This window comes from Seriola dumerili, unplaced genomic scaffold (assembly GCF_002260705.1).
Source record: "Seriola dumerili isolate Sdu_G_001 unplaced genomic scaffold, Sdu_1.0 BDQW01000138.1, whole genome shotgun sequence".
Taxonomy (NCBI): domain Eukaryota; kingdom Metazoa; phylum Chordata; class Actinopteri; order Carangiformes; family Carangidae; genus Seriola; species Seriola dumerili.
In genome coordinates, this window is record NW_019174393.1 from 10,169,702 (window position 1) to 10,195,574 (window position 25,873).

A 25,873-nucleotide genomic window follows, 5' to 3' on the forward strand; every position below is an offset into this window, starting at 1 on the left:
GGTTATTAGGATATAAGTTCCTTTGCGCATACATTTATTAACAGGGTGTCATTACTTCACTAGTAACTATGGGAGTCAAAGGAACATCTGTCTATATTACATATTTAAAGGCTCTGCACAAAACACAGGTAGGCTACTTTCATTTATCACATCTAATTAGACCCCTGGGCTTTTCCTAGGTCACTAAAGTCCATGCACCAAGAGGAATGAATAAGAAGAATAAAAGTTGCCCCACTTTATTAGGTGCAACACATCAAACATCAAAGTGAGGAAGATATCAACCAACCTCAGTCACCACATGCCCATAGAGTTCTAAAAAAGAGGTCTAATTAGACAAAATAAGTGTGTGTGTGTGTGTGTGTGTGTGTGCGTGTGTGTGTGTGTGTGCGTGTGTGTGTGTGTGTGCGTGTGTGTGTGTGTGTGCGTGTGTGTGTGTGTGTGCGTGTGTGTGTGTGTGTGCGTGTGTGTGTGTGTGTGTGCGTGAGTATGTGGCCAAAAGTGTGTAGAGGCTTTAAGGCATCAGAGGCTTTTGACCCGATAAATTAAATGAAACACTTCATCCCTTGGACAAAATTTCAAAGGCTCCTGCGTTATTAAACCACAGTCTTTATTAATAACTTTTAACATAATTGTGAAGAGGTAACAGAAAAACATATTTCTGTAGATGACTATACATCACAGTTAGTGGTTCATCTCCCAAAAGATTGGCCTCCTTGCAGGCATGTCATTAACATAATAATAATAATGATAAAATAAGATTGTCTAACCCATACACTGACCTTTTCCATTTTTATGCACTTAAAGCGATGAGACAGTCTTTCTTTTAACTAATTTTTTTCTTATTTAATTGCTACATTTGAGATGTTGTATTATTATATATACACTGTAATATTTGTGTTGTTTAATTACAAAATGTTATTGTTGGAGCTCAACAGATGCAGGTCTGTCTTGATCAGAAGAGTATAGTATATTATTGGCTTTTTATCTTTATTACTGTAATAAAAATAAGTGAGAGGAAGAAGCCTTCATTATCATCTTTTTCTTGGAGGGAATACAAGTGTCATGACATGCACAGTCTTTAATGGGCTCTGTTTGGAAGGAAACTGATGTAGTAAAAACATTCAACACCATCGCAAACCATGTACTTGACCTGCCAAACACTTCATACATCTTAAGTTTACACCATTCACTGTAAATAAATAGTTTATAGTTTAAAAACTATTACATTGATTTACAATTCAGTAAATTAAGGAACACTGTACTCCAGCGCAATGACACTCCATTGTGAACTGCCTGACTGAGGTCTGGATGGTGAAATCATTCAGCGGGGGGGTGAGAGATTCCAAGCCGCTGGACTGATGCTTCCCTCGGCCTATAACAACGATTTTCCAGGGCTGTGTGATCCCTGTGGAGGGAGGAGCTAATTTTGGGGTTCAACGTTACATTTCCGCATGTCAATAAAAACAAGTTTCTGAAGTCAAGAGGGAGAAGTGAGTAGTTCATGTGGGAACGTACTTATGTGTTGTACTGCTTTCATTTTATGCATGTGCCCAAAGCAAACACGTAAAGACTTTCGGTCACATGATGCCAAGCCTGAGCAGACACTAAATGAAAGGTGCTGCCTCTTCTTATGGACACACTTCGGAGTCTTTTCAAGGAAGGGATTTTGCACTGAAAACCAAGGAGCAGACTGACTTGTGCACATGCTGAAGTTAAAGCAAAAGTTCGACTTACACAGAGATGTGGAGTCTGATATCCACAGGAAGGAGGCGTCTGTCTGCAGGGTTAAAGGTGAGATGTTCATGTGTCCGCGGTCGCCTGCTTTATCAGCGACTTAACAGTTTCCTTCCTTTAACGGGCATTATTGAACAGTTTTGACTGATAGGGGGCTAACAGTGCTAGCTAAAAGTATCAGGTTTAAGTCAAGTCTATTTCACGGTTGTTGCTGAATTCAGAGTGAGTGTACCTGTGTTATACGTGTTTGTATACATTTGAGGTCTAAATTCAACAATAATTATTGGAAAGAAAATGTTTCAGCTAAAGTGTAGCGTGGAGATTCCTTTAGCTTTGGCTTCAAAAACAGAAAACTCCTAACTTCTAAACGATTTACAGGTGTTTACGTGTTGAGCACTAGATGGCGCTGTTCACTCTTCACATTTCTCTAAACACCGTATAAAAACGCATTAGTCAAACATTCACTAGTAAGCAGTTTGCATACCTTCATGAACCTCCTAAACATGAAGCAAATTAAACAATAATGTAATAACAGTTTCCTGAATGAAGACATTATCTCAGCATCTGAGAGAATAAAACATGATTTAATAGGCATTCAGATTTCATTTATACTGTACATTTTTTTCAGACTTAAAAGAAAGACTGCTTATTTTTGGAGGATCCAGTATCGCAGCAAGAGTTTCAAACATCATACAGCTTCTAAACATTCAAAAGTTTACATTAACACCATACGACACTTTTTTTCTGTAAACTCCATGTTTAGTACACAGACACACATACGAGGCATTGGTTTTTATGCAGACAACAGACATCCCGTTATATCCTACAACATTAACCAGTATATTCTTGCCAAATTATTCACCTACACATCTGGGCACCTTTTTTTTGCATGAAACAACAACTTATTATACAATGGAAACACATTATATACTCATTCAGCATCATTAGTATCTTCAGTGTGAATGGTGGCAGGGATACTAAAAACTTTTTTGTCAGGCCACACTGTTGTTCAGACTCTGTGGGTCCATAATAATGATGCTGTGTCTGCAGAATACTCTGGCGCAGTGGACACTCGTATCCTGAACATTGAGAGAGATGGGGGCATCCTTTACTCCTGGAAGGTAAGTCCATAGAGGAGGCACTGCATATTATGTGTTTCTTATACTGGGTATGCTCATTAAGTGAGTGTGATTATCTTAATCCATATTAATCCGGTGCTCATTCCAATTTAGTTGTGTTACAAGCTGCATTTCAGCTTCACTTCATTTTACTGTTTATATGAAAGTTGCACTCACACTGCACAAAATAATCACATTTATTTCTCCATAATAATGTCCTTTGAACTTGGATAGACTTAGTGTAACATGCTGTGAAAGCGACACTCTGTTATAAACCTAAAGCTCCCACATTTTTCTGTAGAATTACTGTGTCTTACATGTTATATGTGCTCTGAAGTGCAATATTCAAATCCAGATGCCATTCCTCTTCAAATGGACACCATCAAATGAAAAATTCTATATTCTTTCCTCCAGATTTCTCTGCAGTTCTGCTTGACATATTTGGTATTTTTGGAAAGCTTGGGATCCTTACTAGAATTTAAAATAAAGTTCTGTGTGTTGAACCGTGCTTCTCTGCACAACATACATTTTTAATGATAGAGCCGCCAAAGACTCTGTGGGTTTAGGAGGTTAAAGACAGTGTGCAGCCCGCAAACAGAAAATAATCTCTTTTTCTAGTGCAAGGTTTACAATTTAATGCATGCCTGGCTGTGCCTTGGGTTTCAAAGAAGACTTTTATTTAAAATCTTCTGAGCAAAAAATGTGTCGAACTGCTGGTTTGAAGTGAGGCGGGTCTAGTCAGGATAAGCAGCGAGGTCAGCCGGGGTAATGAAGAGGTCAAGCATGACGTTCCACACGTGTCACTGTGGTGGAAGACACCAGTGGGAAAGTGGGTCTATAGGTCAGATCAGGTTATGATTATCCATCTCCATACTTTGATTGATTTAATGACACATGACCTAACAGGAGGAACTACTCTATTCTGACAGGGAGCAACAGCGACCACCAGGATTGGGAAATACGACTCCAACACCAAACAGAACAAGGTATTGTGGGTGTGTGTGTGTCACATGTTTCTTTCCCTTCAGTGCTGGTGCAGGTTTTGCTTTTGTCTGTGCAGCTGTATCTTTGCGCACTCATCCCCATGCGGCTGCGTTTGTGTTCTCCGCAACAGCTCCTGTACTCATTTGACAAGCAGGTGTGTGTCAGCAGCTGTTCCCTGAACAAGGAGGAGACGTTGTTGGGTGAGCCTCTGTAATGTTCAGACAATGAATTAACCAGCAGTAGACATTATTAACAATTCTGCGTTCTTGGCCCAAAATCAAGTATTCCTGCAACATTATTATCTTGCAACATAGGGCGCCACAAGAATAAGACCAGTTTGGGTGCAGATTATTGACTGCAGTGGTGCCAAACCATTGTGAAGAAAAATTAATCTAATGTAAACCAGCGTCGTCTATGTGGAAAATATGTGTAATATTAAGTCACGTCACACCTAACCTTTGCTTTTTCCCTCTCAGCTGTCAGCTTGGCACAAAATACCAGAGGAGAAGAGCGCCTCAGACCAAGTAACACCCAAGATCTCTTACTCCCAATTTCATTTACCAGCTATGGCATTAACCTTTTTCAGCTTCCTTAAAGTGTCTTGAATCCATATATGACATTTTCAATCTTGGCTGTAATTGTGTCTGATCTTTGTAGTATCCAAGTGCCTGACTCTCCTGATTGAGATCCATCCCATCAACAACACTAAAGTCCTCAAGGCAGTTGACTGCAGGGTCAAAGTGCAGGTAGTGTGTGTGTGTGTGTGTGTGTATGTGTGTGTGTGTTGTCTTGGCTACTTTCAAGCAGGTTTTACCGCAGCCAGGAGCTGACGTTGCAGTTTTAGAGAATTGGAGCTTACAGTGTAGAAGTGCCACAGACTATTTATGTTATCAAGCTTGCTGAAAGTGCACTGGCGTGTAGTCGCTTTTCTATCACTTTCTCTTAATCACTTTTTATTTCTCTTTCTAAATTATGTCAACTCATCAACAGAGGAACATTATAAATGACTATGTAATTAAGCTGCTGTGGCTATAATACATGCATTCCTCACTATTTGTTGCCCACCGTGTTGCCAAACCACACATCTACAGACATGCCGAGAATGTTTGAGGACTGTATTGGAATATAAAAACCCGCAAACTGATGTCTCTGTCTGGTAAGTGTCATAAACCACTCATTCAGGCGCTGACTCATGTTTGCCTGTGGGTTTCTTTAGTTCCTCCACCAAGAAACTGACAGGAGATCAGTGCTGGAGAGCCACCTGCTCCTGCTGACAGAAGACGGATGTGAGTCCAAAACAGAGAAAATAATCCCTCGGTTCTATGGAGAAAAATTACGCTGGACATATATTAGTTGTAGTTAGACGTAATTATCCCTGTGTGTTTCAGATGTGGATCTGTACCATGTTCTGCTGACCAAACATGAGGGTTATAGAGTGGTAAGTTGTACTCTACATTCGCCACATTGCCCGCTCTTTTCTTTTTGCTTGCATGGAGAATATTTCCGGCTGGTGGGTTTGTGCATTTTTTAGAGGTATAAATTCTTTCCGAGGATCAACATATCCAGCAATTAATAAGTTAAACAGTTGGAATGTATTTACATAACCCTGTGCAAAGAATATATTGTTTCGACCCCATTCTCAGGCAATAAACTATAGTGTCTCTTACCCCCCCCCCCGGGGGTAGCTGTGCATTAAGAATTCAGAATATGCTGAATATGAATATGCGTTTGTGTGAACCAGGTGATGGCGAATCCCGAGCGTTTGCCCAAAACTGTAGAGAGGATAGCAGAGGATTTAAGTTGGGTCCAGTGGGACGGACACACACAACGACTCTACTGTCTCACACACAAGGTAACACAATCACACGTGGCCGTGAATACCATACGTACTTTCATTCATACGAAGACGGCTACGTCACACATCAGTTGACACACTGAACAAGCTGCAAGATGACCTTACAAACAATTAGATGTCTTTCACAGGACAAGTTCCTGCTACGATGTGTTCAGTTTTACCCCAGTCATAACTGTGAAACTGTGGTAAGTCAACTCTGTGTCTTATAATTTAATAAATTGCCAGTTTTTATGAACATGCTGCCATTGTTATTTGCCTTTTCACTTGATAATAACCTGCCATTCTCTTGCTTTACGTTGCTGTCCAACAGATGGAGCTCCCGTTAGAGTTGCCTGCTAATCCTTTCCATACGGTCAAGTAAGGCAACAACTACACTACAGTATTAGAAATATGTCTTCTCAGCTGGCATTTGATTCTATATTCTGCATTCCTTTGTATGTTACTAAAGATTACTTGCAATTAAAGAGACAAAAATGAATCCCTGTGTACTAACTGTGCTGTGCAAGTAATTCATTTTTTGTTTTGTCTTTATTTATGTATGTATATCTTTAACTAAAATTCACTAACTGGGATTCGTGTGTGTGTTTGTGTGTGTTTGTGTGTGTGTGTGTGTGTGTGTGTGTGTGGCCAACAGGTTTGTAAACCTGGGCTTCGACCATTATCACATGGAGAGACCAGAACAGGAACTCATTCGGATGAATGTGTTCACAAACAGAATAGGTAACACATCCACACACATACACACACACTAATTCTTGTATGAATAACGTGCTTTCACACGTATGCTCTCTCACTCAGGTGTCTTATTCCAGGTACATGAATTATTATAACTAATACGTTTATGTGTGTTTATTTCTCTTTGTGAAAACAAGAACGTAAGTCCCTGTAACAAGTCAGAAACTATATTAACGTCTTTACGTTAACACAATGCAACACCCACTTGGAGATCCACCAGCAGAGATCAGAAAATCGAGGCACTTTGTAATTTACACTTTTCATTGAATGTGAACACGAATGGACATCAAGGTAAATTTTGTAACATATAAGATTTTAAGATTAAAATGGCTGACTCTATATTATCACCAGGTTAAAAGTGGAACCCCACAAAAGGGGCGAGCGGATTTTGTAGAATAATTATTGATTGAAATCTTGATTGAATTTGAATCAAAAACAAAGCCTGTCCTCTCAGGGATTGATGCAAGTTTAACGTTAGATGTGAATGGATTCAAAACAGAACACAGCCCATTTAATCTCACATGGATTATCATTATATAGTCATGGATGTTTGTGATGTTGTAATAATGGCACCTACTTTGTGATCCACAACTGCTCTGTCTCTGTGGTTTGTTTTTAGGAAGCATGTGTGTGTGCTACAGCCAGCCTCGGAAAGACAATCAGGAACTACTATACACCGTGGTTTTAGTTCACAAAGGTGTGTATGCTTTCTAACTGTCGTCTAGTCAAAAGAAAGATTGAAGTTTTTTTTTATCTTGAGGCGACTAATTTCTTGCTTTCTGCAGACTGCAGCAAAACATTCAGAGTGTCTCTGGGCAGCGAACAGTCGCAGCACAAAGCTGCACAGCTCCATCCACTCTTCATCCCCATAGGTCAGTGTATACACACAAATGTAATACAGTCACACACACACATACACTAACACACATCATTATGCTCATCAAATCAACCAAGTGTGTGTGTGTGTGTGTATGTGAGAGTTTGTAAGCTTGACTGGCAAACATGCAGAAACAGAAACACTGACGCGCAAATACAAATAAGTGTGTGTATCCTCATGCAACCTAATAAATGTCCAGTGTGCGTACAGAATACGAACACAACACACACCCTGACAGCGATGTTATGTTATTTTTCTATGTAGGTTACTACATCCTGGTGTATCTGAAGGATTATTTCCTCCACTGTATCAACACCAGGCAGCAGGAGATGCCCTGTCACTCCCTCTTTCTCTCTGGTACGACAAGGTTTTTTGTACAAATCATGTCTAAAGTTGAGTGACGGCTGTGTAACAGTTTGTATCATTACCTTTTTTCTTAGCTACAGCACATGCACTTGATATGCACCTGGACAAACATGGAGCTTTCACTGGTATTTGATGTTAGAAACAGAAGGTGGTCCTCGTATTAATCCAGTTGGTCTTATTCTCTGTCTCTCAACAACCCTAAGGTCACGATGTGGACTTGGGCCTGCAGTGTCAGTCCGCTAACATCACAGTGCTGCACGCAGAGGAAGAGTCTTGTGGTAGTCTGCTGGACCTGGCCAGTGGGAAGATCCACACTGCTGAGCTGAGCCCCGCCTACCTGCTGCAGATACTGCGCTCATCTTCTAGGTGAGCGTGATTCATAAGCTTTTGGTGGAAATGAAAGACCTATATACATTTGTGGGTATTATCAGGTGGTATTTATATACCCAGAGAAGAGCATAGGAGAATATAGGTAGGCAGGAAGCAGACAGATGAAGGTTATTTGTGTGTGTACACCTGCTGAACCTGTCTGAAAATAAATGTAGCTTTAACTTGAATCTTTGCCAGCACACAATTTGGATCGAACCATCGTGTTCAATAGAGATGCAGCAGTGGCTCGTTGCTCTGTTTTTTTTTTTTTCCTTGGACATTTGTTATTCAGTTGATTCATTTTTCAGTTTTAATTCACTTTTTTTTTCTTTTCTTTCTTTTTTTTTTTTTTAAACAGCAGATAAATCACCATACAGTCCCTGACTGTTGGCTGTCTGCCTCTGCATCTGCCTCTGTGCCTCTGTGTTTGTATATGCTTATGCTGAATAAAGGTAAATTTGTTGTACATCACCTCCTTTCAAAGGTGTCCCTGCAATAAGGCTGACCCTCAGCGCCTGGCCGCCCTCCACTGCCTTCTGGTTTACATGGGAAAGGACCCAAGCTTGGAGCTGAAGGTACAGATGGGTGGGAGGAAAGGAGTTTTGAGGACAAATTCATTGACATTTAAAGCAAATTTACTGAAACGGTAAAGTTCTGGTGTCAAATCTGAGCATCCAAATTTACCCAAATGAAGACATAACACATCCCCCACAGGACATACACAACTTGTGTTTTTGTATTTTTTATATAACACATAATCATTATTTCAAACATACAAACATAAACTTCAGCAGTTATCAGGATTTAAAGAAAGAGATTGAGACAGAAAAGACGGCAGGATAAAGAAGCAAAACAGTGGGAAGTCATGTCAGTGTCAGGCGCTTTTACTCAAAGAAAATCGATGTACAGCCCAGAGAAAATACATAGATGGTAAGGATGGCAGCTTCTCTGCACTTCTGTGTAAATTCAGTAGGTGTCAACCTTGAGTTGGAAGAGAGCAGATGGAGGGATGAAGACAGAGAGGGAAAGAAAAAACAAAGAGGGATGAAATACAACAAGAGCATAGAGAAGACAAGTGGACAGAGATCGAACAGAGTCAAACAAAGACAGAAAGAAAGGGACAGATATTTTGTTTGGGCACGGTGCTGACGATGACTCAGACTCTATTAGCAGTTCACCTAAATTAAGATGTTCCTGCTGCTCTGATAGATTGTAATAAATTCTTTCTGTAGAGGTTAAATGAGTCACCGGCTTCATTAGTGCAGCTAGCACTGGGAAATTGGACACCACACATAACTTTAGTTTTCTTTGTAGACTCCGTTAATGGGGCCAGCAGCACAAAAAGTAGCTGCTTTACTGAAGGTGATTGCTTGTTAACATTTCTCTCTTTGTTCACAGCAGTTTGCAACTTTAAGAGAATACTGTGCAAACTAAGTCCTTCCACTCCTTATTTTACTTCTCTCTTGTTCCTGTCCTTGTAATGGTTATTGTTATGTTTAATGTCTCTGGACTCAAAGAGACTCGTGGCAAAGTCATATATCTTCAAACAGCATAGGAAATGGGCAGCAGAAAATGAGTTTTCACTCTGATGCACTGTGGCTCCAAGATTTGCAGGGTCTATCTTTGAGGACATCAGTCATTTTTTCACATTTCTGTAATGTAAACAGTACACCATCAAAGCTACATCATCCAAAAAAAAAAAAAAAAATCCTTATCAGGAGCGAGAACTGTTATTAGTATTACCAAACAAGATATCAGTCTACAGCCATGCGATCTTATCCATCTTCTCATCTAACTCTCAGTTAAAAAAGCAAAACATTTCTCTAAAATGTGAAATTTTCTTTTTAAAGAGTGGAAGATAAACTGTAGACTGTGTTAGATTGTTCACTTTATATGTAAATGTACTAATGAGCATGCAGTACAGCTGTAGCCTAATGCCGAGCTCCCACCTCTGTGACACCTGTCTCCTGTGTGTTTCCATCATGCCACTAGATTATTGAATGGCTGTGTGACAACGTGAACGCCTTCGAATCCTTTGATCAGATCCAGGAGTTCATTCTAGGTCGGTGGCAGCTGAAGCAGCTGAAGGGGACACAAATCTCCTGAGTATCACTTCGACTTCCTTTTCAGGAGTCCAGCTTTCCTTTCTTGCCTTTTTATGTCCTCTCCTCTTTGTGGTTACAAGAGACTGCTTACATCTTTGTCTGCACAAAGCAGAATTCTTTCATCAACTCTGTTTGGCTCTTAAATTTGTTCTCGCAGACTAGTGCCAGGCGTCCCACGCAAGGCCTAAAGAGTTCGAAAAATAGACTTGGTTATTTTGAGACCTTGGAGACTTGCACAGAAAACAGTGCAAATATGGTTAAGTCCTAGCAGACACGCAACAACACATTTGTATGCCCCAGCACGTCCGTCTGGCATTCTGTTAAAGAAAATAACTCAAGAACAGTACATGATATTAATTTCATATTTAGAAACAACAGTCATCACCCAGAGAGTAGATGATCACATTAGATGTCAAGACACCTTGCTGCATAAATTTGCATTTTATTGGTGCTGCAATAACAACTTTCACTTGCTCTTTAGATACGGAGGTCATATTAATTCGGGTGATGGTGTAGAGTATATGAAGACGATAATGTTGACCTAATTAATGATACATCTGCAACCTGTGCTCCCTTATATATCATAGTGATAATGGTGGGACATGGGCTGAAGCGCCTCATTTGTCTTGAGACCATATTTAAATAAAAAATGCAACATAAGTGTGTTTAAAAGCAGAGTCCTCTCTCTGACCGTCTGTCTGTTTCTCACACACACAGCCTCTTTGTACAGGATAAGCTACGAGAAGTCTCTCAGCCTGGATAAAGTCCTGCCTTACTCCTCTGTATTCGACAAGAAGGTACCACACACACACACTTATATATATATATATATATATATATATATATTTGCATATGCATAGAAAATAAACGGGCAACTCTGAGTATGTCAAGCCAACACACTTGCAGTTCCATTTCACTGTGCTACACATGCACACACACACACACACTTTAGTATGCCTTTCTGTGTTCTAGGAGGTACCAGCGTGTCTCTCGGCGATCCCCGGTGTGTTGTGTACCACTGAGCTGCATATTGAGTCTGTGCTAAAAGGGAAGGTAAAAACGTGTTCTTCAATTTTTAAAAACGCATGTCTTACACTGAAAGTGCTTGTCAGTTACAGTTGAACAGTACAAAACTTCAGACTGGTGATTAAATCAAGACAATGCGTACGTTACATAACATGTCATACATGCCCTAGGTGATACAATGTCTGGAAATGACTGTAGTCGACTGCATTCAGACATTAAAAAGGGCATTTATATGTAAAACAGTGTGACTCTATACACGCTCAGTCTGCTTGTGTTCAATTCAGATGTCCCAAATGTTTGCAGCAACGTCCTTGCTTTGTCACTTTGTTGGTGTTGTTTGTTTGAGTCGTGTGTGTGTGTGTGTGTGTGTGTGTATGTGTGTGTGTGTCTCTAGGGTTTCTGGACAGAGCTGCAGTGGAACACAGAGAGGACGAAATATCTGGACGCTGTTCCCAACCCCAGATACAGAACTTCACAGATACAGGCCGAGTGGAATAAACTGGTGAGTCTGTTTTTTTTCTTTTCTGTGTGTGTGTGTGTGTGTGTGTGTGTGTGTGTGTGTGTCTGTGTGTGTTTTCTGCTTGTCCAACGAAAACCCCTTATGTATATTCATTGACACAAATCACCACCAAATCATCATTTCTATGTTAGGAGTTGATTGAGAGACGTTCAAATGTGTGTGTGACTGTCTGTGTGTGTTCTCGTTGGCATACCTGAGGGTTTTTGTCAAACAGCTGGAACGTATTTTCAGCCCTTCCCCTGATAGTGTTGCTTGTTTCAGAGGTCCGAGACGAGACCATCCAGCTACATGAATCACCTGGAGGAGAACACAAAGAAGTAGGTCTGCCTCCCACTGGAGCTTTGTTAAGAAAAGTACCTCAGTCCTGAAACTGGAGAGAGGGAAGGCATGACTGCGCCTCTGCACTGTCTTCTGTTTGGAAAAATGACATACTTTGCTCATTAGAGCAAAGTATGTCATTTTTAATGCCATAATTTTAAACCTGGAAAAGCCTGCAAGACCACAGGTTCAAACTTTTTGAAGGTTGACATAGATTAGCATGGTGCTCTAGTTTTTAAAAATATAAGCTTATATTTAGTCGTCAAAATCAGGTCTGGCAACATGTAAAATTTGAAGACTGTTAGACCGACTTAAGCTGCAGAACTGCTGCACAACTTCATCCTCGCAAATAACACTGGTTCCTAAAACAGCAGTAGTTAAAAGTGACAGTGAAGCACATTGAGCTTTACCCATCTTTAAAGGACATAGCTGGAATTATTGTATATTTTCTTACCAAAACAAACAATGCTTTACACTGCCTGTCACCACTTTCCGACTTCTCCAGCCTCAGCTCTAAGCCAATCGGTTCTCTACTGAAGATTTAAATCTTTAAAAAAGGTTTCTCAAGTATGTCGTTTCATTTTTTAACAAGACTGAATTATTTACTAAAAACAGCTGGGCACTGTAGTTTTTAGCAAACTTCACTCATACAGGAAAAAGCTTTTGTTAGGGACTGTGTTTTCAGTTTGCTGCTGTATTTACAACAGCAGGACAGTGTTTGTGGGACTGAGTCAAAATAAACTACAGTGACCATGTTCATCATAACATGTCAGGGTGGTTCACCTCAGAGAGGAATAATCTGTATCAGGCTTTGATTGCACGGACGATACTCGTTAGGTGGATCAGTTCGTTGTAGAATATGACCGGTGTTATATTTTAACTAGGCTGGAGTGGATCCACACCCAAAAATATGTTTAAATGATTATGTTTCTGAGATAGGGTCTGAAGTATAATCAGTTAGTTGAAGAATAAAACATAATCTAATACAATAAAGATGTGAAGCAAGTTTAAAAGTACTTTTGGGTCGATATTTAAAAAAAACAGTAGTAAAACTCCCCGATTTCTCTAAAAACAACTTGTCCTGTCTTGAACCTCAATATAATTCATTCTATAATTGTCATGATGCGTCGGGAGCCTTGATGAGTACAGAACAGGATTGTTGGTGGCGCATGTTCATTTTCTTTAACCAAAGTCGATGTTAGCAACTCGTGAAAAAACTGACTAAAAAGAAGATAAAAGAAGTGAGCAGGCGGAGAAAAATCTCTCTCTCCTTGAAATGGACTGTCTCCCACTTTCACTTTTTCTTTTTCTTTTTTTTCCAACATCTCTTCAAACTTCCAAAAACTTTAAAAAATAAACAGAACCCAGTGCCTACTCCTCTTATTGGAGTGAATGTCCTGCGTGAACCCTTTTGTAGCTGGTTACCTCGTCACTCTTTGGCTGTAAAATATCCACTTTGAATTAAAACACCTTAAAATGAGATTATAACTATAGCCCCTCAGCAGTTTATGATAAAGAGACTTGACGAAGACCTGTATCCATCACTGATGTGAGCCCGCTGTGAATTGAAAACAACTCTGTCCGGTTCATGCCAGGTATCAAACCAGCAGCTTTTCAGTTCATAATTAGCTTCTTCTCCTCCAGGCCAAACTCCAGCACCTGCTTACAAACTTTTATGCTTTTATAGTTTTGATATATTTCTGCTGCCGACCGCAGGAGTGTAGCATTATACCGCCTCGACTTACTGCATAAAAAGTAAGACTCTTATTATAATGCAGGCTTGAGGGATTGTTTTCACACAAAGCTTTTCTTCTTATTTTGTAGAGTTCTATCAATGGTGGACACCTGGTGTCTCGGTAAGACGGCATAAGCACACTGAACATGCACATCCATAGACAAACATAAATCCATAGATGCAAGACACACACACACACACACACACACAGGTACGCACACACAAACACAAGGAGTGTGAGTGTCATAAATAACAAAACCCTGGTATATAATGGAACTCAAAACTGTGTGTGAAGGTGTTTGGGTTTGTACGTTTGTGTGTTCTTCTGAGGTCGCATTCTTCATGCCCACTGGAGAATTCAGCTGAACCGAACCACCACACTAATTTATCTTGGAAGGCGAGGCTGAGAAAGAAGTGAGGGAGAGTGGAGGGAGGGAGGGAGGGAGGGAGGGAGAGGGAGGAGGAGGGGGAATATGAAGAAAAAAAAAGAAAAAAGCACAATAAAAAAAAAAATAGAAGAGAGGTGAAGAATGCTACTCTTATATAACAGCGGGGAGTTAGGTACTTCCTTCCCCTCTCACTCCCTCTTTTTATGTCCGTCTCCCTCTCATGACTCTGTTGCAGCTGTTTCGTGTCAGCCACAACACGGGACCCTCCCTTACCTCAGCTAATGCACACGGATGATCTCATACACCCAAAACCTCCCTCAGATTCCCTTTTTAAAACACTAACTCACTGCATTTTAATCACTTCCCCCTGCACCAAGCCTTGCACACAGATGATAGCACTCATGTCAGAAGATGCCTGTGGCTATGTGTCATACGTACTAGTGTCACATGTATTACAGACAGAAGGGTCATTTTAAACCCGCTATTTTTTGGATTGAAGATGGTGAATCCTCCATCATCCTCCCATCAAGTCTGGAGATTTGGTTTAGGCCTGAAGCTTAATATTATTTTCAAAAAATGTTTTAACATTTATTATTCATTAAATGTGTGGTCTATGAAGTGTCAGAACAAAGTGAAAAACACAAACAAAAATACAATTTCCAAGAGCCCAAAGTGATGTTTTATGTCTGACCATCGCTGCAAAGATCCCGTTCAAAATAACGTCAAAAAGAGAAAAGCAGTAAAAAAATCCTCATGTTTGAGTGGCTGGAAACAAAAAATATTTTATATTTACTAAAATAATAATAATTATCAATCGTAATTGTTAATTTTCTGATAATTGATTACTAATTCAGCACTGCGGTTGCATGTGAAGAGCTTGTGCACGAGCAGCCGCGCTCCCTGTTGCTGTGAAGTCCAAGACACTGAACCTGCCCGCTCTATATAAGACCATCAGCTAAATGTCTAAAATATGTAAATTTAAAACAGTTGATAACTTTGAACCGCTAACAGGCATACAGCGAAATCTGGCAGCGCAGCCTGTCAGTTAGCCGTTCCCTGCGAGCGCTATTTATATCTGTAACGTATTACAGAGTAACATCAAAAAGCCAGCCTCTTGCATGGGTGAAAAAGTCATCAAAAGATGGTGTGTGGGTGTGTGTGTGTGTGTGTGTGTGTGTGTGTGTGTGTGTGTGTGTGTGTGTGTGTGTGTGTGTGTGTGTGTGTGTGTGTGTTTGTGTATGCAAGTGTGTAATAATTCATCTAAAAGTAGCCAAGCTGCAGCGCCGTCCACTTTTGTGTTACTGACATAAAACAACTGCAACGTGCATACACACTCTCACTCACTCACGCACACACACACACACACACACACACACACACACACACACACACACACACACAGAGGAGGATCACAGCGTCAAAACCCCCAAGCCTTGGAATGTATTTTTAAAATGAAAATACACCCCCAGAAGAATCTATTAATATCTTAGATTCAGCTTTTTATTAAAGTCATAAACAAGTCAGAGTGTTTCTTCCAGTTGTACCGATTTGACTGACTGTTGAACGTTGCTACTGCGCTGACACACCTGAGGCTACCTGTGGTCTTCAGTTTAGAATAGATGCAGCATAGAGGAGGAGGTTTTTCGTCACACGTCTCTTTCATGTGCGTACTCTCTCTCCCTCTCTCTCTCTCTCTCTCTCTCTCTCTCTCTCTCGCCTGGTCTCTTTCTAGATAAGAAGCTGGTGCCACTTTTCCAGGAGGAGGACCATCAACAGAGGATGCTCATAGGCCTGGTGAGAGAGAGTGAAGCTGAAACCTGTCATTGGCTTCAATACATTCACACAAACACACACAAACACACACACACACACACACTCTGTGGTCAGAAGAATTTTTTTTTTTTTTTTTTTTTTTTTGATGGTCTGGGCTTGACCCCTTTGTTTCTTCGGGGAAGTCCTCATGCTACAGCGTGCAGTGACATTTTAGACAAGCGTGCTTCCAACTTTGGGGCCAAATTTTGTGCAGAGTGCTTTCATGACAGTGACCTTATGCACAAAGTGAGGTCCATAAAGAAATGGTTTTTCCCAGTTTGGTGCTGAGGAACTTGACTGGCCCGTACTGAGCCCTGACCTCAACCCCGTCCAACGCCTTCGAGACTGAGCTGAAACGCCGACTTTGAGCAAGGGCTCATGTATCTTTGTATGAGATGGGTCACAACAACTCAAGACAGTTGTTTTACTACAGAGCTGGCTGTGTGAGGAATAAGAAATAGTGTGAATTGACAATGAAGCATAAAATTAATTAAATTTGGGTTGAATTATTTTGAGTGACGGACTGTATTTCATTGGGGTTTTTTTTTGGCATTTTCATACTATCCAGTGTTAAGCTGGATGTATCGCAGCTTTGAGTTAAATCATTGCAGTATTATCACCCATCATCAGAGCCTTACCTCACAAAGGCTCCTGTGGCTTAATGGGAGCAAATCTCTATATTTGTCTGTATGGTAAATGTAGAATATAGCTGGAGCCATCAGCCGGTTTCTTAGCTTAGCATAGAGACTAGAAACAAGGGGAAACAGCTAGCCTGGCTCTGTCCAGAGGCAACAAAATCTGCCTACCTCTCCCTCTAAAGCTGACTAATTAGCACGTTCCATCTCACTCAGAAGATTTCGGAAGGATTTTAGTTTGAACTCGGATCCTCTTGAAAGCCTTGAAAAGCATCACTTGTAAAATGCTGTCAGCCAAATGAATCATTCAGCTAAAGGATCAGTCAGAGTCAGTCATGACACAACATGCGGATGTTTCAAAAGCAGAAAGTCCTTCAGCGCTCCAAAAAGATCCTAGTTAACATCCTGACACTCAAAATCAAAGAGCAGGAGCAGAATAGGAAACAATCAAACACGTCAGCCATAACCTGGATTGTTGATCAGTAAGCTTTTGAGATACAGTGCCTACTTTGATGTCCTTTCTTCTTTTTTCTTTTTTTTTTTTTTTCCAGTTTGAATAATTGTCTACACTGCACCATGTGTGTATTTTCTCTCCACTGTCACTAACTGTAGTAGAAGTGGATGGGGGAGAGTAAAGAGGAAGTGGCTGCACAGTACAATACTTCATTGTAAAATGCATCTGAGTACCGCATATCGTTGATGTATGACGGTGTGGGCGCTCGTGGAGGTGGATTCTTCCTTTATCGTGGGCTGATATACAGACCACTAAAGATCCACTGTGAAACGCTGACAGCCGATTATTTCCCTCCATAGTCATCTTTTAAGGTGAAGTTCCTGTTACGCTTCAGATGAGTCGACACTTTAAAAAAAAAAAAAGGGCATCTTAAGGTCCCTGTCCTGCTTCTTTTTTTTTTTAACTGTGTGCTGTTTGATGGACAATTTCATATCCCCTAGTTTTCCCTGTGCTCAGCACAGTTTTTAAAGAGCAGATAGCTGCAATTTAATGGAGTTCAGTGGAGATGCTGGAGTCTCTCAGCTATTCTTAGACGGACCCTCTCCCCCTGTCTTTCTCTCTCTATTCCCTCCATCACTTCTTCTATCTTTATTTTACCCCTTCCTGTATTTCTGCTTCTTTCATTTCACTCCTCTGCTCTGCTCACTTCCTTCCTTCTTTTTCCTCCTTGTCCCGCTTCTTCTCCCAGAAGGATATGTGGTCATTCGGTCAACCTCTGCTCTCCTCTGCTCTCCTCTGCTCTCCTCTCCTCTCCTCTCCTCTCCTCTCCTCTCCTCTCCTCCTTCCCTTCCCCTCCCCTCCGTGGTTAAATCAATTTTTGGGACATTGTAGTCGTGGGAAAAGTCGAGGTGAACTCAATTTGACCTTGCTGAGTGTACAACAAAGTATGCTTAAAACACACAAACACAAAGTTTTACTCCAAGCCACAACAGCACACACACACACACACACACACACACACACACACACAGAAAATAACCCATGTGTGTTTTTTGTGTTGCAGACAGTTGACAAGCTTCGAGAGCATCTCAACAGACACCTGCCTCGACTGGGGAAGAAGAAGATTGACTCGCTGGTTGTCTGCTATGTAGCCAAACTGGTTGGTACACTGTGTGTTTGTGTGTGTGTGTGTGTGTGTGGTTAGAGATAAAAAGCGGTTCAGGAGTGTTGTATATCCTTCTGAACCCAATTTTTTTAAAAGGGGCATAGCTCTTAAAGTATTATTTATTTAATATTTGCCCTTACTCTTTTTCGGGGAAGGTTAAGTGGCACTCACAGCGAGGATCGCTCAGTTGGAAAAGGCAGCGGGTTTTTCCACTCACACTAAATGCTTTGACAGGGCTCGCAGATGGATGCGTGCTCTTCAGTTCAGGGAGGTTGCTGGAAGCCATCAGGTCACTGTTTCAGTCGTGCGGACATGTGTGTGGGGGGAGAGGGGGTATTCCCGCTTTACTTTTCAAAATCCTATTTTCGCCATCCTCTCTATTTTTAGTTTTGGGTTGATTTGACGATCAAAAGGTTCAAATAATATCACCAAAATCAACAATGCCGTGCGATTCCTTCCGCATTAAAACAAAGCCACTGCAAAGCCATCTTTCAAGTCCAAACCCGCATTGTTTACATTCAGGTCTACTTGCTAGGAATCTTCTTCTTCGCTCCCTTTTTTCTGGTGCATCGCTGTGTTTCGTTATTGACACCTGTTGATAAGCGGATAGTAACATGACACCATTTGCAGGACTGTGTCGTCCGTGTCCATGTGCAACCAAGCAAAATGCGGACCCAAACATAAAAAAACATTGCTCCATAATGCTGCTAGTGCTCAAAAACTCATTGTACACTGTTAGTAGGGCTCTATCAAGGACTATCACAGAAGACAGGAGAGGAGAGGAGGGTTTGACATTTTGAGAAATATACTTTCTGGTGGAGTTAGATAATGCTCCCGGCCAAGAAAAAGTCTTCGAGCTATGTGTAAATGATAGTTTTTACACTTGTTGGTACAACTTGGTAATTAATCACCTCTAAAGGTTTTTTCTTTGTTGTTTTTTTGTTACACTACTAGTACTATCAAAAGCAAAAAAAAAAACCCCTTCAATTACATTTCTAGAATGGTGTAAATGTCTGTAAATACACGTGTATGAATGTGTATAAATATCCCTTCGTTGTTCCCCCTCCACACTTCAAAACGCCCTTGGTATCCACCCACAGAGAGGCAGGTGGGATCTGCATAACCAAGCGGAATAGATGTAACCACTCTCCGTCGCCGTACCCTATAGAAGCACTTGGTTCTGTAAAGTCAGTCTTTAGTATTCCTGGGAGGTAAATCCCTTCACAGCCACTGAAAGCAGACATACAGCATATATCAACACAACAGTATTAAATCAGGCCAAGGGTAAGGCAGGAATTGAATAGAAAGCAAGGTGCACAGCGATTTGGGACTTTAAGGAATTACATATGACAGAGTAAAAAAAAAAAAGAGGAAAGGAATCGTCTCTGCTCACAGCTGGGTCGGTCTGTGGCTCCGCTCGGTATGACAGGCTCATGAGTTTTAACCTACGCCTTCAATATCAAAATGAGAGTAGTAGAAATAGGTGCATCTGTAATGGTTTTTTGACGTCGCCCTGCAACAGACAACCGCAGTGACTTTTTGAGTTTATTCTGCTCAGCGAGATTTAGGAAAGTTTCTCATCTTGGGAGTCGGACTTATTAAAACACACTCAGACAAAAGACCCATAAGGTGCAGCCTTCAGGGACGTTTTAGAGAAACGCAGAACAGTCGACTAACTCACAAACCAACCACCAGCTCACATCATGCTGACTCATGCTTTAAAACACTCAGGGTGGTAGTGTTTCAAAGAGGGCTGACTTCCCCTCCGCAAATAAAGAACATCTCCCCCTCTTGTCGGCGCTTATTGAGACTAATGGTTGCATTGACACAGGGGAGAAGTTGGGGGTGAAAACGATTACAGCTCTGAAGAGCCGGGGAACTTTTGCTATGATAGATTACAGCTCCAAAGTACATTATTGTCATAGATATTTATTTATTTCCTGTCCCTGTTGCTACAGACAACTGAGTTGCATTCCTTTTTTTTATATAACACAGCCAGTGTCAGAGCAAAGAGCGACCCGCTAATAGCTGAATATGAATGACTAAAAGCAGGAATGCATATTAAAAGTAATGCAATGAACTGAAATAGGCTGGAATAGTTTTAATTATGCAGCAGAAAAGTTATTCTATACCCAAGGTTATTAAACTTTTTTTTTTTTTTTTTTTCAGCAGAGGACCCACACTGAGTTAATCCAGTCTCTTTGTCGGATCGAGGTTCATTAAGACAAATTGCTGATTCTAGATTTTATTCTAATAGAAAACCACACAGGGATTACAGCGTATGAGTCTGTGGCTTTAAACCACTCGCTTGCCTTTTGTTTGACATTTTTTTTCCAGCACAAAAAAACATCTCCGCTACATATTTTTTATCTTATTTACTGATTGTCAGGGGCCTGGATTACATCAGCAACGAGCACAAGAAATGTTAGTGGGACCAGAAGGAAAATTTTAATAATTTATTTTATACCATTAACAGACCAGTGGAAGAACTGTTTGCTTATAAACAGCAGTTTTTGATTTTTGTAGTACTGCTTCTATTATCTGTGTTTACAAAACCGCCAATATAAATCCCTGAATCTAGCTGTCAATTTCCATGTGACAAAAATTAAGAACAAGGGAGGTTTCCTCGGGGTAAGTAACCACTGTCAAAATCAAGCCACACTGCTTTGTTAAAACACAAAAGCCTATATTGATTTACTGTGACTCCCTGATTAAAAACAAGAGTAGCACGTGTCGATGGGTCACACAGAGACAAGTGAATACTATATGCACCAGCTTCAGTTTTCTCAACCACATTGACTCCCGTCTTTACACAGATAAAATGAATGAACACATAAAGACTGGATTCTCTTGAAATAGAACTTGAACCAACACATGGAAAAGAGCTGCCACCAAGAGAAATGAGATAAATGATAATAGATGTATCTGAAACAAATGAAATGATTAAGAAAAGAAAAGAAAAGGGCAAAAGAGAAAAAAGAAATGTAATGAAAGTCTGAACAATTCATCAAAATATTGTTGAAAATGCAATATGGCCAAGTGCAGTTTTTGTTTTTGTTTATCGTTCAGCTTGAGATAAATGAAAATGATAAAAATGAAAGAAATTATAATGAGAACAACAGCAGTAACCTTGACCTTTGACCTTTGACCACCAAATTCTAATGAGTTCGTCCTTGACTCCAGGGGAATGTTCCATCATGGTGTCACTGAGATATGGCGTTCAGGAGAATGGGACGGATGAACAACCTGCAAACATTAATGCCATGGCCGTCACTGGCACAGAGGCATAGGAATAAATATGAAAGAAAAAATATATATAATAATAATGAATATGATAAAAATTTGAACTAAATAGAAAAATAAAAGAATAAAAGTTATTTTCAACATGAAGGGGGAAACAAAAGAAAAATATGGCATGAAAAATCACACACTGTTGATAGTTTCTCAACCTGTCTCCACCTCAACAGGGTCGGACATGACTTCAGTCACCGTGGCTTTAACAGATGCAGAATCACCAGTGTGATTTTCCATTCCGTCTCCTCAGTCAGTATAACAGACGCAAACAAGTTTCTTTTTTTGTGAAAAAACATCACATCTGTGCAGAAGTGAAAAAAAAAAAAAAAACATTAAACACTAATTTTATTCTTGGGCAAATCTGTCACATAAATGACGCTAATTGAAATTCCCACCCTGAGGTCACTGGAGGACATTTCTGGCGGAGGGTTTCCCACTGCTGCACAGGATGTGAATGAGGCAGATCGTTTTCCTGTTATTCTACAGCATGAGATGAGAGAGCGGTCATTCGTGGAAACGATGAGTGTGTGTTTCAGCACACAGGAGGCACGCTTCAGACGAGTCGAGTACCTTCAAATGATCCTGGATGCTGTCAGATGTGTGGTGAAATGATTTGTGTGTGTTTGTGTGTGTGTGTGGGGGGGGGGGGGCATAAGTGTGTGCATGCTGAAATGTGTGTTCCCTCTGCGTTGTTCTTGTTGTTAAGTTCAAATGAAAATGGGAAGTAGGAATTAAAAAGAAGAGGGAAGTGAGGAAATTGATCATAGAACAAGTGTACATTTCCATGAAGAAAACGTTGTCATAGCAAAAAAAAAATAAAAAAAGATGTCTAAATTGCATATTTTCAGACAGGATGCTTGTGTAGTGCAAAATTTCCAGGCCTCTGACTCAGCTGCATGTTGAAGAAAATGTTTCATTTGAATCTAATCGAGCATCTCCTTCCCTAAGCACTAACGTGTGTGTGTGTGTGTGTGTGTGTGTGTGTGTGTGTGTGTGTGTGTGTTTAGCTGGAGCTCATCAGACACTTGCTGGAGTCAGTCTGGCTCAAGTACAAGCTGGGCCCTCGTGTTCTGTGCTTGTGAGTAGCCCTCCCTCGTCAGTGTGCGTCTCCTTTAAAAGTCATGTTTCTAACTAATGTCATGTAAAGTGTAAAGCACTGACAGAATGTGTGTGTTCATCTTCACGCATGTGTGCTCCGGACCCCCCCCCCCTCCCCATCAAACTCCCTACTGCGTGTGTTGTCCACATGTGCAAATTGGTGATGACCCCTCTTATGCTCACGTTACATAACATCCCCGTCCAAACTTTTGTGTGTGTGTGTGTGTGTGTGTGTGTGTGTGTGTGTGTGTGTGTGTGTTCCAGGAAGCAGCAGGGCAGTCCGGCCGAATGGTCTGTGTTTCACTTCATGTTTCGGATCTTGGAAGCCACAAGGGGTCTTTGCCTGCCACTCCCACCTGGTAAACCCACCCACCACACACACACACACACACACACACACACACACACACTTTTAGTTGTTATAATCCAGTCTCCCTGTCTCAGAATAACAATGTGCGTCTGACAACAGAGGCAATAGACTCTCGTCTGCACTAATATAACCAAAAATATGTTAAACATTAGCATAGTGCAGACACGGGTAAAGCAGAGTGTGAATACATTTTCAGTCATTTGAATTCATTTTCCAGTGTTTGTGGCATAAACCCCCCACCCCACCCCTGTTACACAATCCCATGATTTTAGTTGCTCATGAGTGAAACTTTGTGGGTAAGAATCCCACTGGATAACTGGGAGAGAGAAAGGAGAGAGAAAGGAAATGAGAGGTGCCCTGGAGCAAAGCAGCTCCCGCTTAACACTGAGGCTGCAGGTGTAAATGTGAGTGTGAATGCTGTAAAGCCGCAGGAATACTGAGTCATAGCTGCTAGCATGGCTGTACACTCTTAAGTCTTGTTTTACTTTTTCTTTTCCTTTGTGGTTTTCAGGAACATTAAAAGCTAAGTCTTTTCTTCCTCTTCTTCTTCTTCTTCCTCCTCCCCAGGCTATCACACCCTTTTAGCAGTGCTTGCTGTGCGCTGTCTCCCTCATCAGACCTTCCTACAGTACATTGATCACGGTTTCCTCCAGCTCACTGAAACCTTTCTGTCTCGCCTCATGACAGGTACACACACACACACACACACACACACCTGAAACACACTCACAAACACACACGTTGCTAAGTCTCTCTTTGCGTATGTTTGTTTAAGAAAGATGTCATTCTGCACATGTGGAGCAGCAGTCAGGAGACGGCAGTGGTCGAACAGAAACATCTCTCCATCGGCATATTAACGTTGTCATTGTGAGCACGTTAGCATGCCGATGTTTAGCATTTAGCTCGACGCACTGTACGTTTAGCCTCATGCAGCGGCTAGCTCTTGTTAGCTGGACTCATTCAGTCATTCAGCCGGTGTAAATCACACAGTCTGTTTTGTGGAATGTTCTTTTAATATAAAGGCACACAATGCAAAAAAACCCCAAAAATGCACAATCAAAATAATCCTAAATAATTAAATGGCATCATCATTGTTTAAAAATTGTTATGCATTCTTTTGTACATCATGTGGTTTCTGTACAGAGAAGAAAAATGGAAGTAGTAGAGAAGTTTTGTATTCACACTGACACAGTATTCAGCACTTCCAAGACCATCAGTGAGATTAAGTTTAGCAGATGTCTGTTAAAAATATGAAGCTACGATACAGGGATCACACGAGCAGTCATATTAGTCGTCATTAAGGAAGTTATTCTTCTGGCTGCTGTCTCTGTTGCCATACTGAGACGCAAAGAAATACAGGAATGGATTCAGACAGTGATTGAAAAAGTAAAAACATTCCACAAACGTCAGCATCTTGCTAACACGAAGCAGTTTTTCTGAATCCGTGAAGAGAGCGACCACATACAGCATACGGAGAATGAAGGGAAAGAAGGCAACGGCCAGGGATACGGCGATTATTCGGATGAAAAGTTTAGTAGCTCTGGGCTCTTTCTTCTTGGCCATTTTACCTCGGTTGACCCCTCGAAAAAGTAGCACATAGCAGGACAGCAGGACCAAGTGGCTGAGAACAATGAATGTGATGTAAACCACTTCGAACAACGGTGTGATTGTGTGATTGCTGCAGGAATGAGTGCTGGTCCACCCTTTCTTGGTTGTAATGTCTGTTAGTGAAAACACGACTGGAAAAGCCTCCAGGGTTGCGAGCATCCACACAGAGAACAGTAAAAGCCGCTGCCATGTCCGGTCCAGCTTGGACCACTTATTAGGGTGAAGAATCTGCCAAATGGAATGGACATTTTTTTAGTTTGATATCTACTACTTTTGTCCCACTTTACACAATTTGTATAAATCAGTGATTTCTTTGTATCTGAAGGTGGATTTCTGAGCGTATTTCACACTAGATCCGACCTGAAATCATCAGACAAACAGGGTAATACAACCTACAAACAAAATCCCTAGCGCTACTTTTTTTTTTTTTAAACCTAAAAGATTTACAAAACCCTCTGTGGGACTGGTAGTTCCTTACCTGGTAGTATCTCTGAAGGCCGATCAGCACCAGAATGTTTAAGTCGGAGCTGACGCAGAAAAAGAAGAAGTAAAAGAGAAGCCGACAGACGCCATACGTCAGATTTGATCCGCTGTAGAAAATGAGCATGCCAAAAGGCAAACAGAGCAGGCACAGCAGGTCCGACACTGCCAGGTTGAAGAAGAGCCGCTGCGAGATGGAGGAGCCGTGAAGACGCCGGCTAAGTTTTATTATCACCATGATGTTGGCGGGGATACCGAGCAAACAAATGACGAGAATCACACCGGCCACGATGTACCAGGGGTCGGGGATGGATCCAGAGGATTGGGGGCTGTTGCTGGAGGTGTTGGAGCTCTCGTTAACGCTCATCGTGGAAATGGTGGAGGAATGAAGAAGAAAGATGAAGAACCGAACTGTTGAGTCGAGCTCGGGCTGTCTGTGACCTGGTTGCTGTTGCTGAAATACACCAGCACATATATACCCACACTCCGGTGGGCTGTGGTCTTGGTGTTTGAGGGGAAAATTTACTTTTTACGAAACCTTAGCCTCAGCGCTGCTCAAACCATATCTGCTCATACCTGTGCAGTCAGCCCAGGTGCTTTACTGGCTGTATATCTGAAAAAGTGTATATGGAATATTTGATTTGAGGAGTAAATCTCAATTCTTCAGAGGCACACTGTCCACTGTGTTTTAAAGTTAAGTAGTAGAGGTTCCAAAAGGACATTAATCCTTAATCTTGGGTAGCAGCGCCTGACCCACACACACTCTCCACAGCTACCTCTCAACCTCCACTGAAATTTTGCGGAATCATTGATCGCACAACTTTCT

General features: G+C 41.1%; 2 protein-coding genes across 3 annotated transcripts in view; one reads left to right on the plus strand and one right to left on the minus strand.

Annotated features, from left to right (window-relative positions):
• Positions 1-1,605: 1,605 nt before the first annotated feature.
• Positions 1,606-25,873, plus strand: part of gsap (gamma-secretase activating protein) — a 29,250-nt gene continuing 4,982 nt past the window's right edge. Inside the window, exons 1-28 of one of the 2 annotated variants that reach the window (XM_022749552.1) lie at positions 1,606-1,791; positions 2,785-2,855; positions 3,782-3,838; positions 3,967-4,036; positions 4,313-4,360; positions 4,494-4,582; positions 5,053-5,122; positions 5,225-5,274; positions 5,578-5,688; positions 5,820-5,876; positions 6,002-6,048; positions 6,326-6,411; positions 7,046-7,123; positions 7,212-7,298; positions 7,568-7,660; positions 7,873-8,035; positions 8,523-8,613; positions 10,031-10,100; positions 10,861-10,940; positions 11,116-11,196; positions 11,564-11,671; positions 11,951-12,006; positions 13,832-13,863; positions 15,864-15,925; positions 18,096-18,191; positions 22,499-22,569; positions 22,854-22,948; positions 23,527-23,646. In XM_022749552.1, coding sequence (XP_022605273.1) covers positions 1,704-1,791; positions 2,785-2,855; positions 3,782-3,838; positions 3,967-4,036; positions 4,313-4,360; positions 4,494-4,582; positions 5,053-5,122; positions 5,225-5,274; positions 5,578-5,688; positions 5,820-5,876; positions 6,002-6,048; positions 6,326-6,411; positions 7,046-7,123; positions 7,212-7,298; positions 7,568-7,660; positions 7,873-8,035; positions 8,523-8,613; positions 10,031-10,100; positions 10,861-10,940; positions 11,116-11,196; positions 11,564-11,671; positions 11,951-12,006; positions 13,832-13,863; positions 15,864-15,925; positions 18,096-18,191; positions 22,499-22,569; positions 22,854-22,948; positions 23,527-23,646 — 2,227 coding nt within the window. In that variant the 5' untranslated portion in view covers positions 1,606-1,703. The remainder of the gene's footprint in view (positions 1,792-2,784; positions 2,856-3,781; positions 3,839-3,966; positions 4,037-4,312; positions 4,361-4,493; positions 4,583-5,052; positions 5,123-5,224; positions 5,275-5,577; positions 5,689-5,819; positions 5,877-6,001; positions 6,049-6,325; positions 6,412-7,045; positions 7,124-7,211; positions 7,299-7,567; positions 7,661-7,872; positions 8,036-8,522; positions 8,614-10,030; positions 10,101-10,860; positions 10,941-11,115; positions 11,197-11,563; positions 11,672-11,950; positions 12,007-13,831; positions 13,864-15,863; positions 15,926-18,095; positions 18,192-22,498; positions 22,570-22,853; positions 22,949-23,526; positions 23,647-25,873) is intronic. The other variant, XM_022749553.1, reaches the window with a different exon arrangement.
• On the minus strand, positions 23,946-25,470 carry LOC111224868 (urotensin-2 receptor-like). Its single transcript, XM_022749555.1, has 2 exons — positions 25,046-25,470; positions 23,946-24,795 (listed from the first exon to the last, which is right to left on the minus strand). Exons 1-2 carry the CDS (start codon positions 25,412-25,414, stop codon positions 24,247-24,249), a joined length of 918 nt encoding a protein of 305 aa, XP_022605276.1. The 5' UTR covers positions 25,415-25,470; the 3' UTR covers positions 23,946-24,246.

Excerpts from the sequence above, each read along its gene's own strand:
- LOC111224868 (XM_022749555.1), bottom strand. The coding sequence starts at position 25,414 with ATGAGCGTTAACGAGAGCTCCAACACCTCCAGCAACAGCCCCCAATCC. Across the intron at positions 24,796-25,045 it reads GCCTTCAGAGATACTACCAG|ATTCTTCACCCTAATAAGTG; the intron begins GTAAGGAACTAC and ends TCCATTTGGCAG.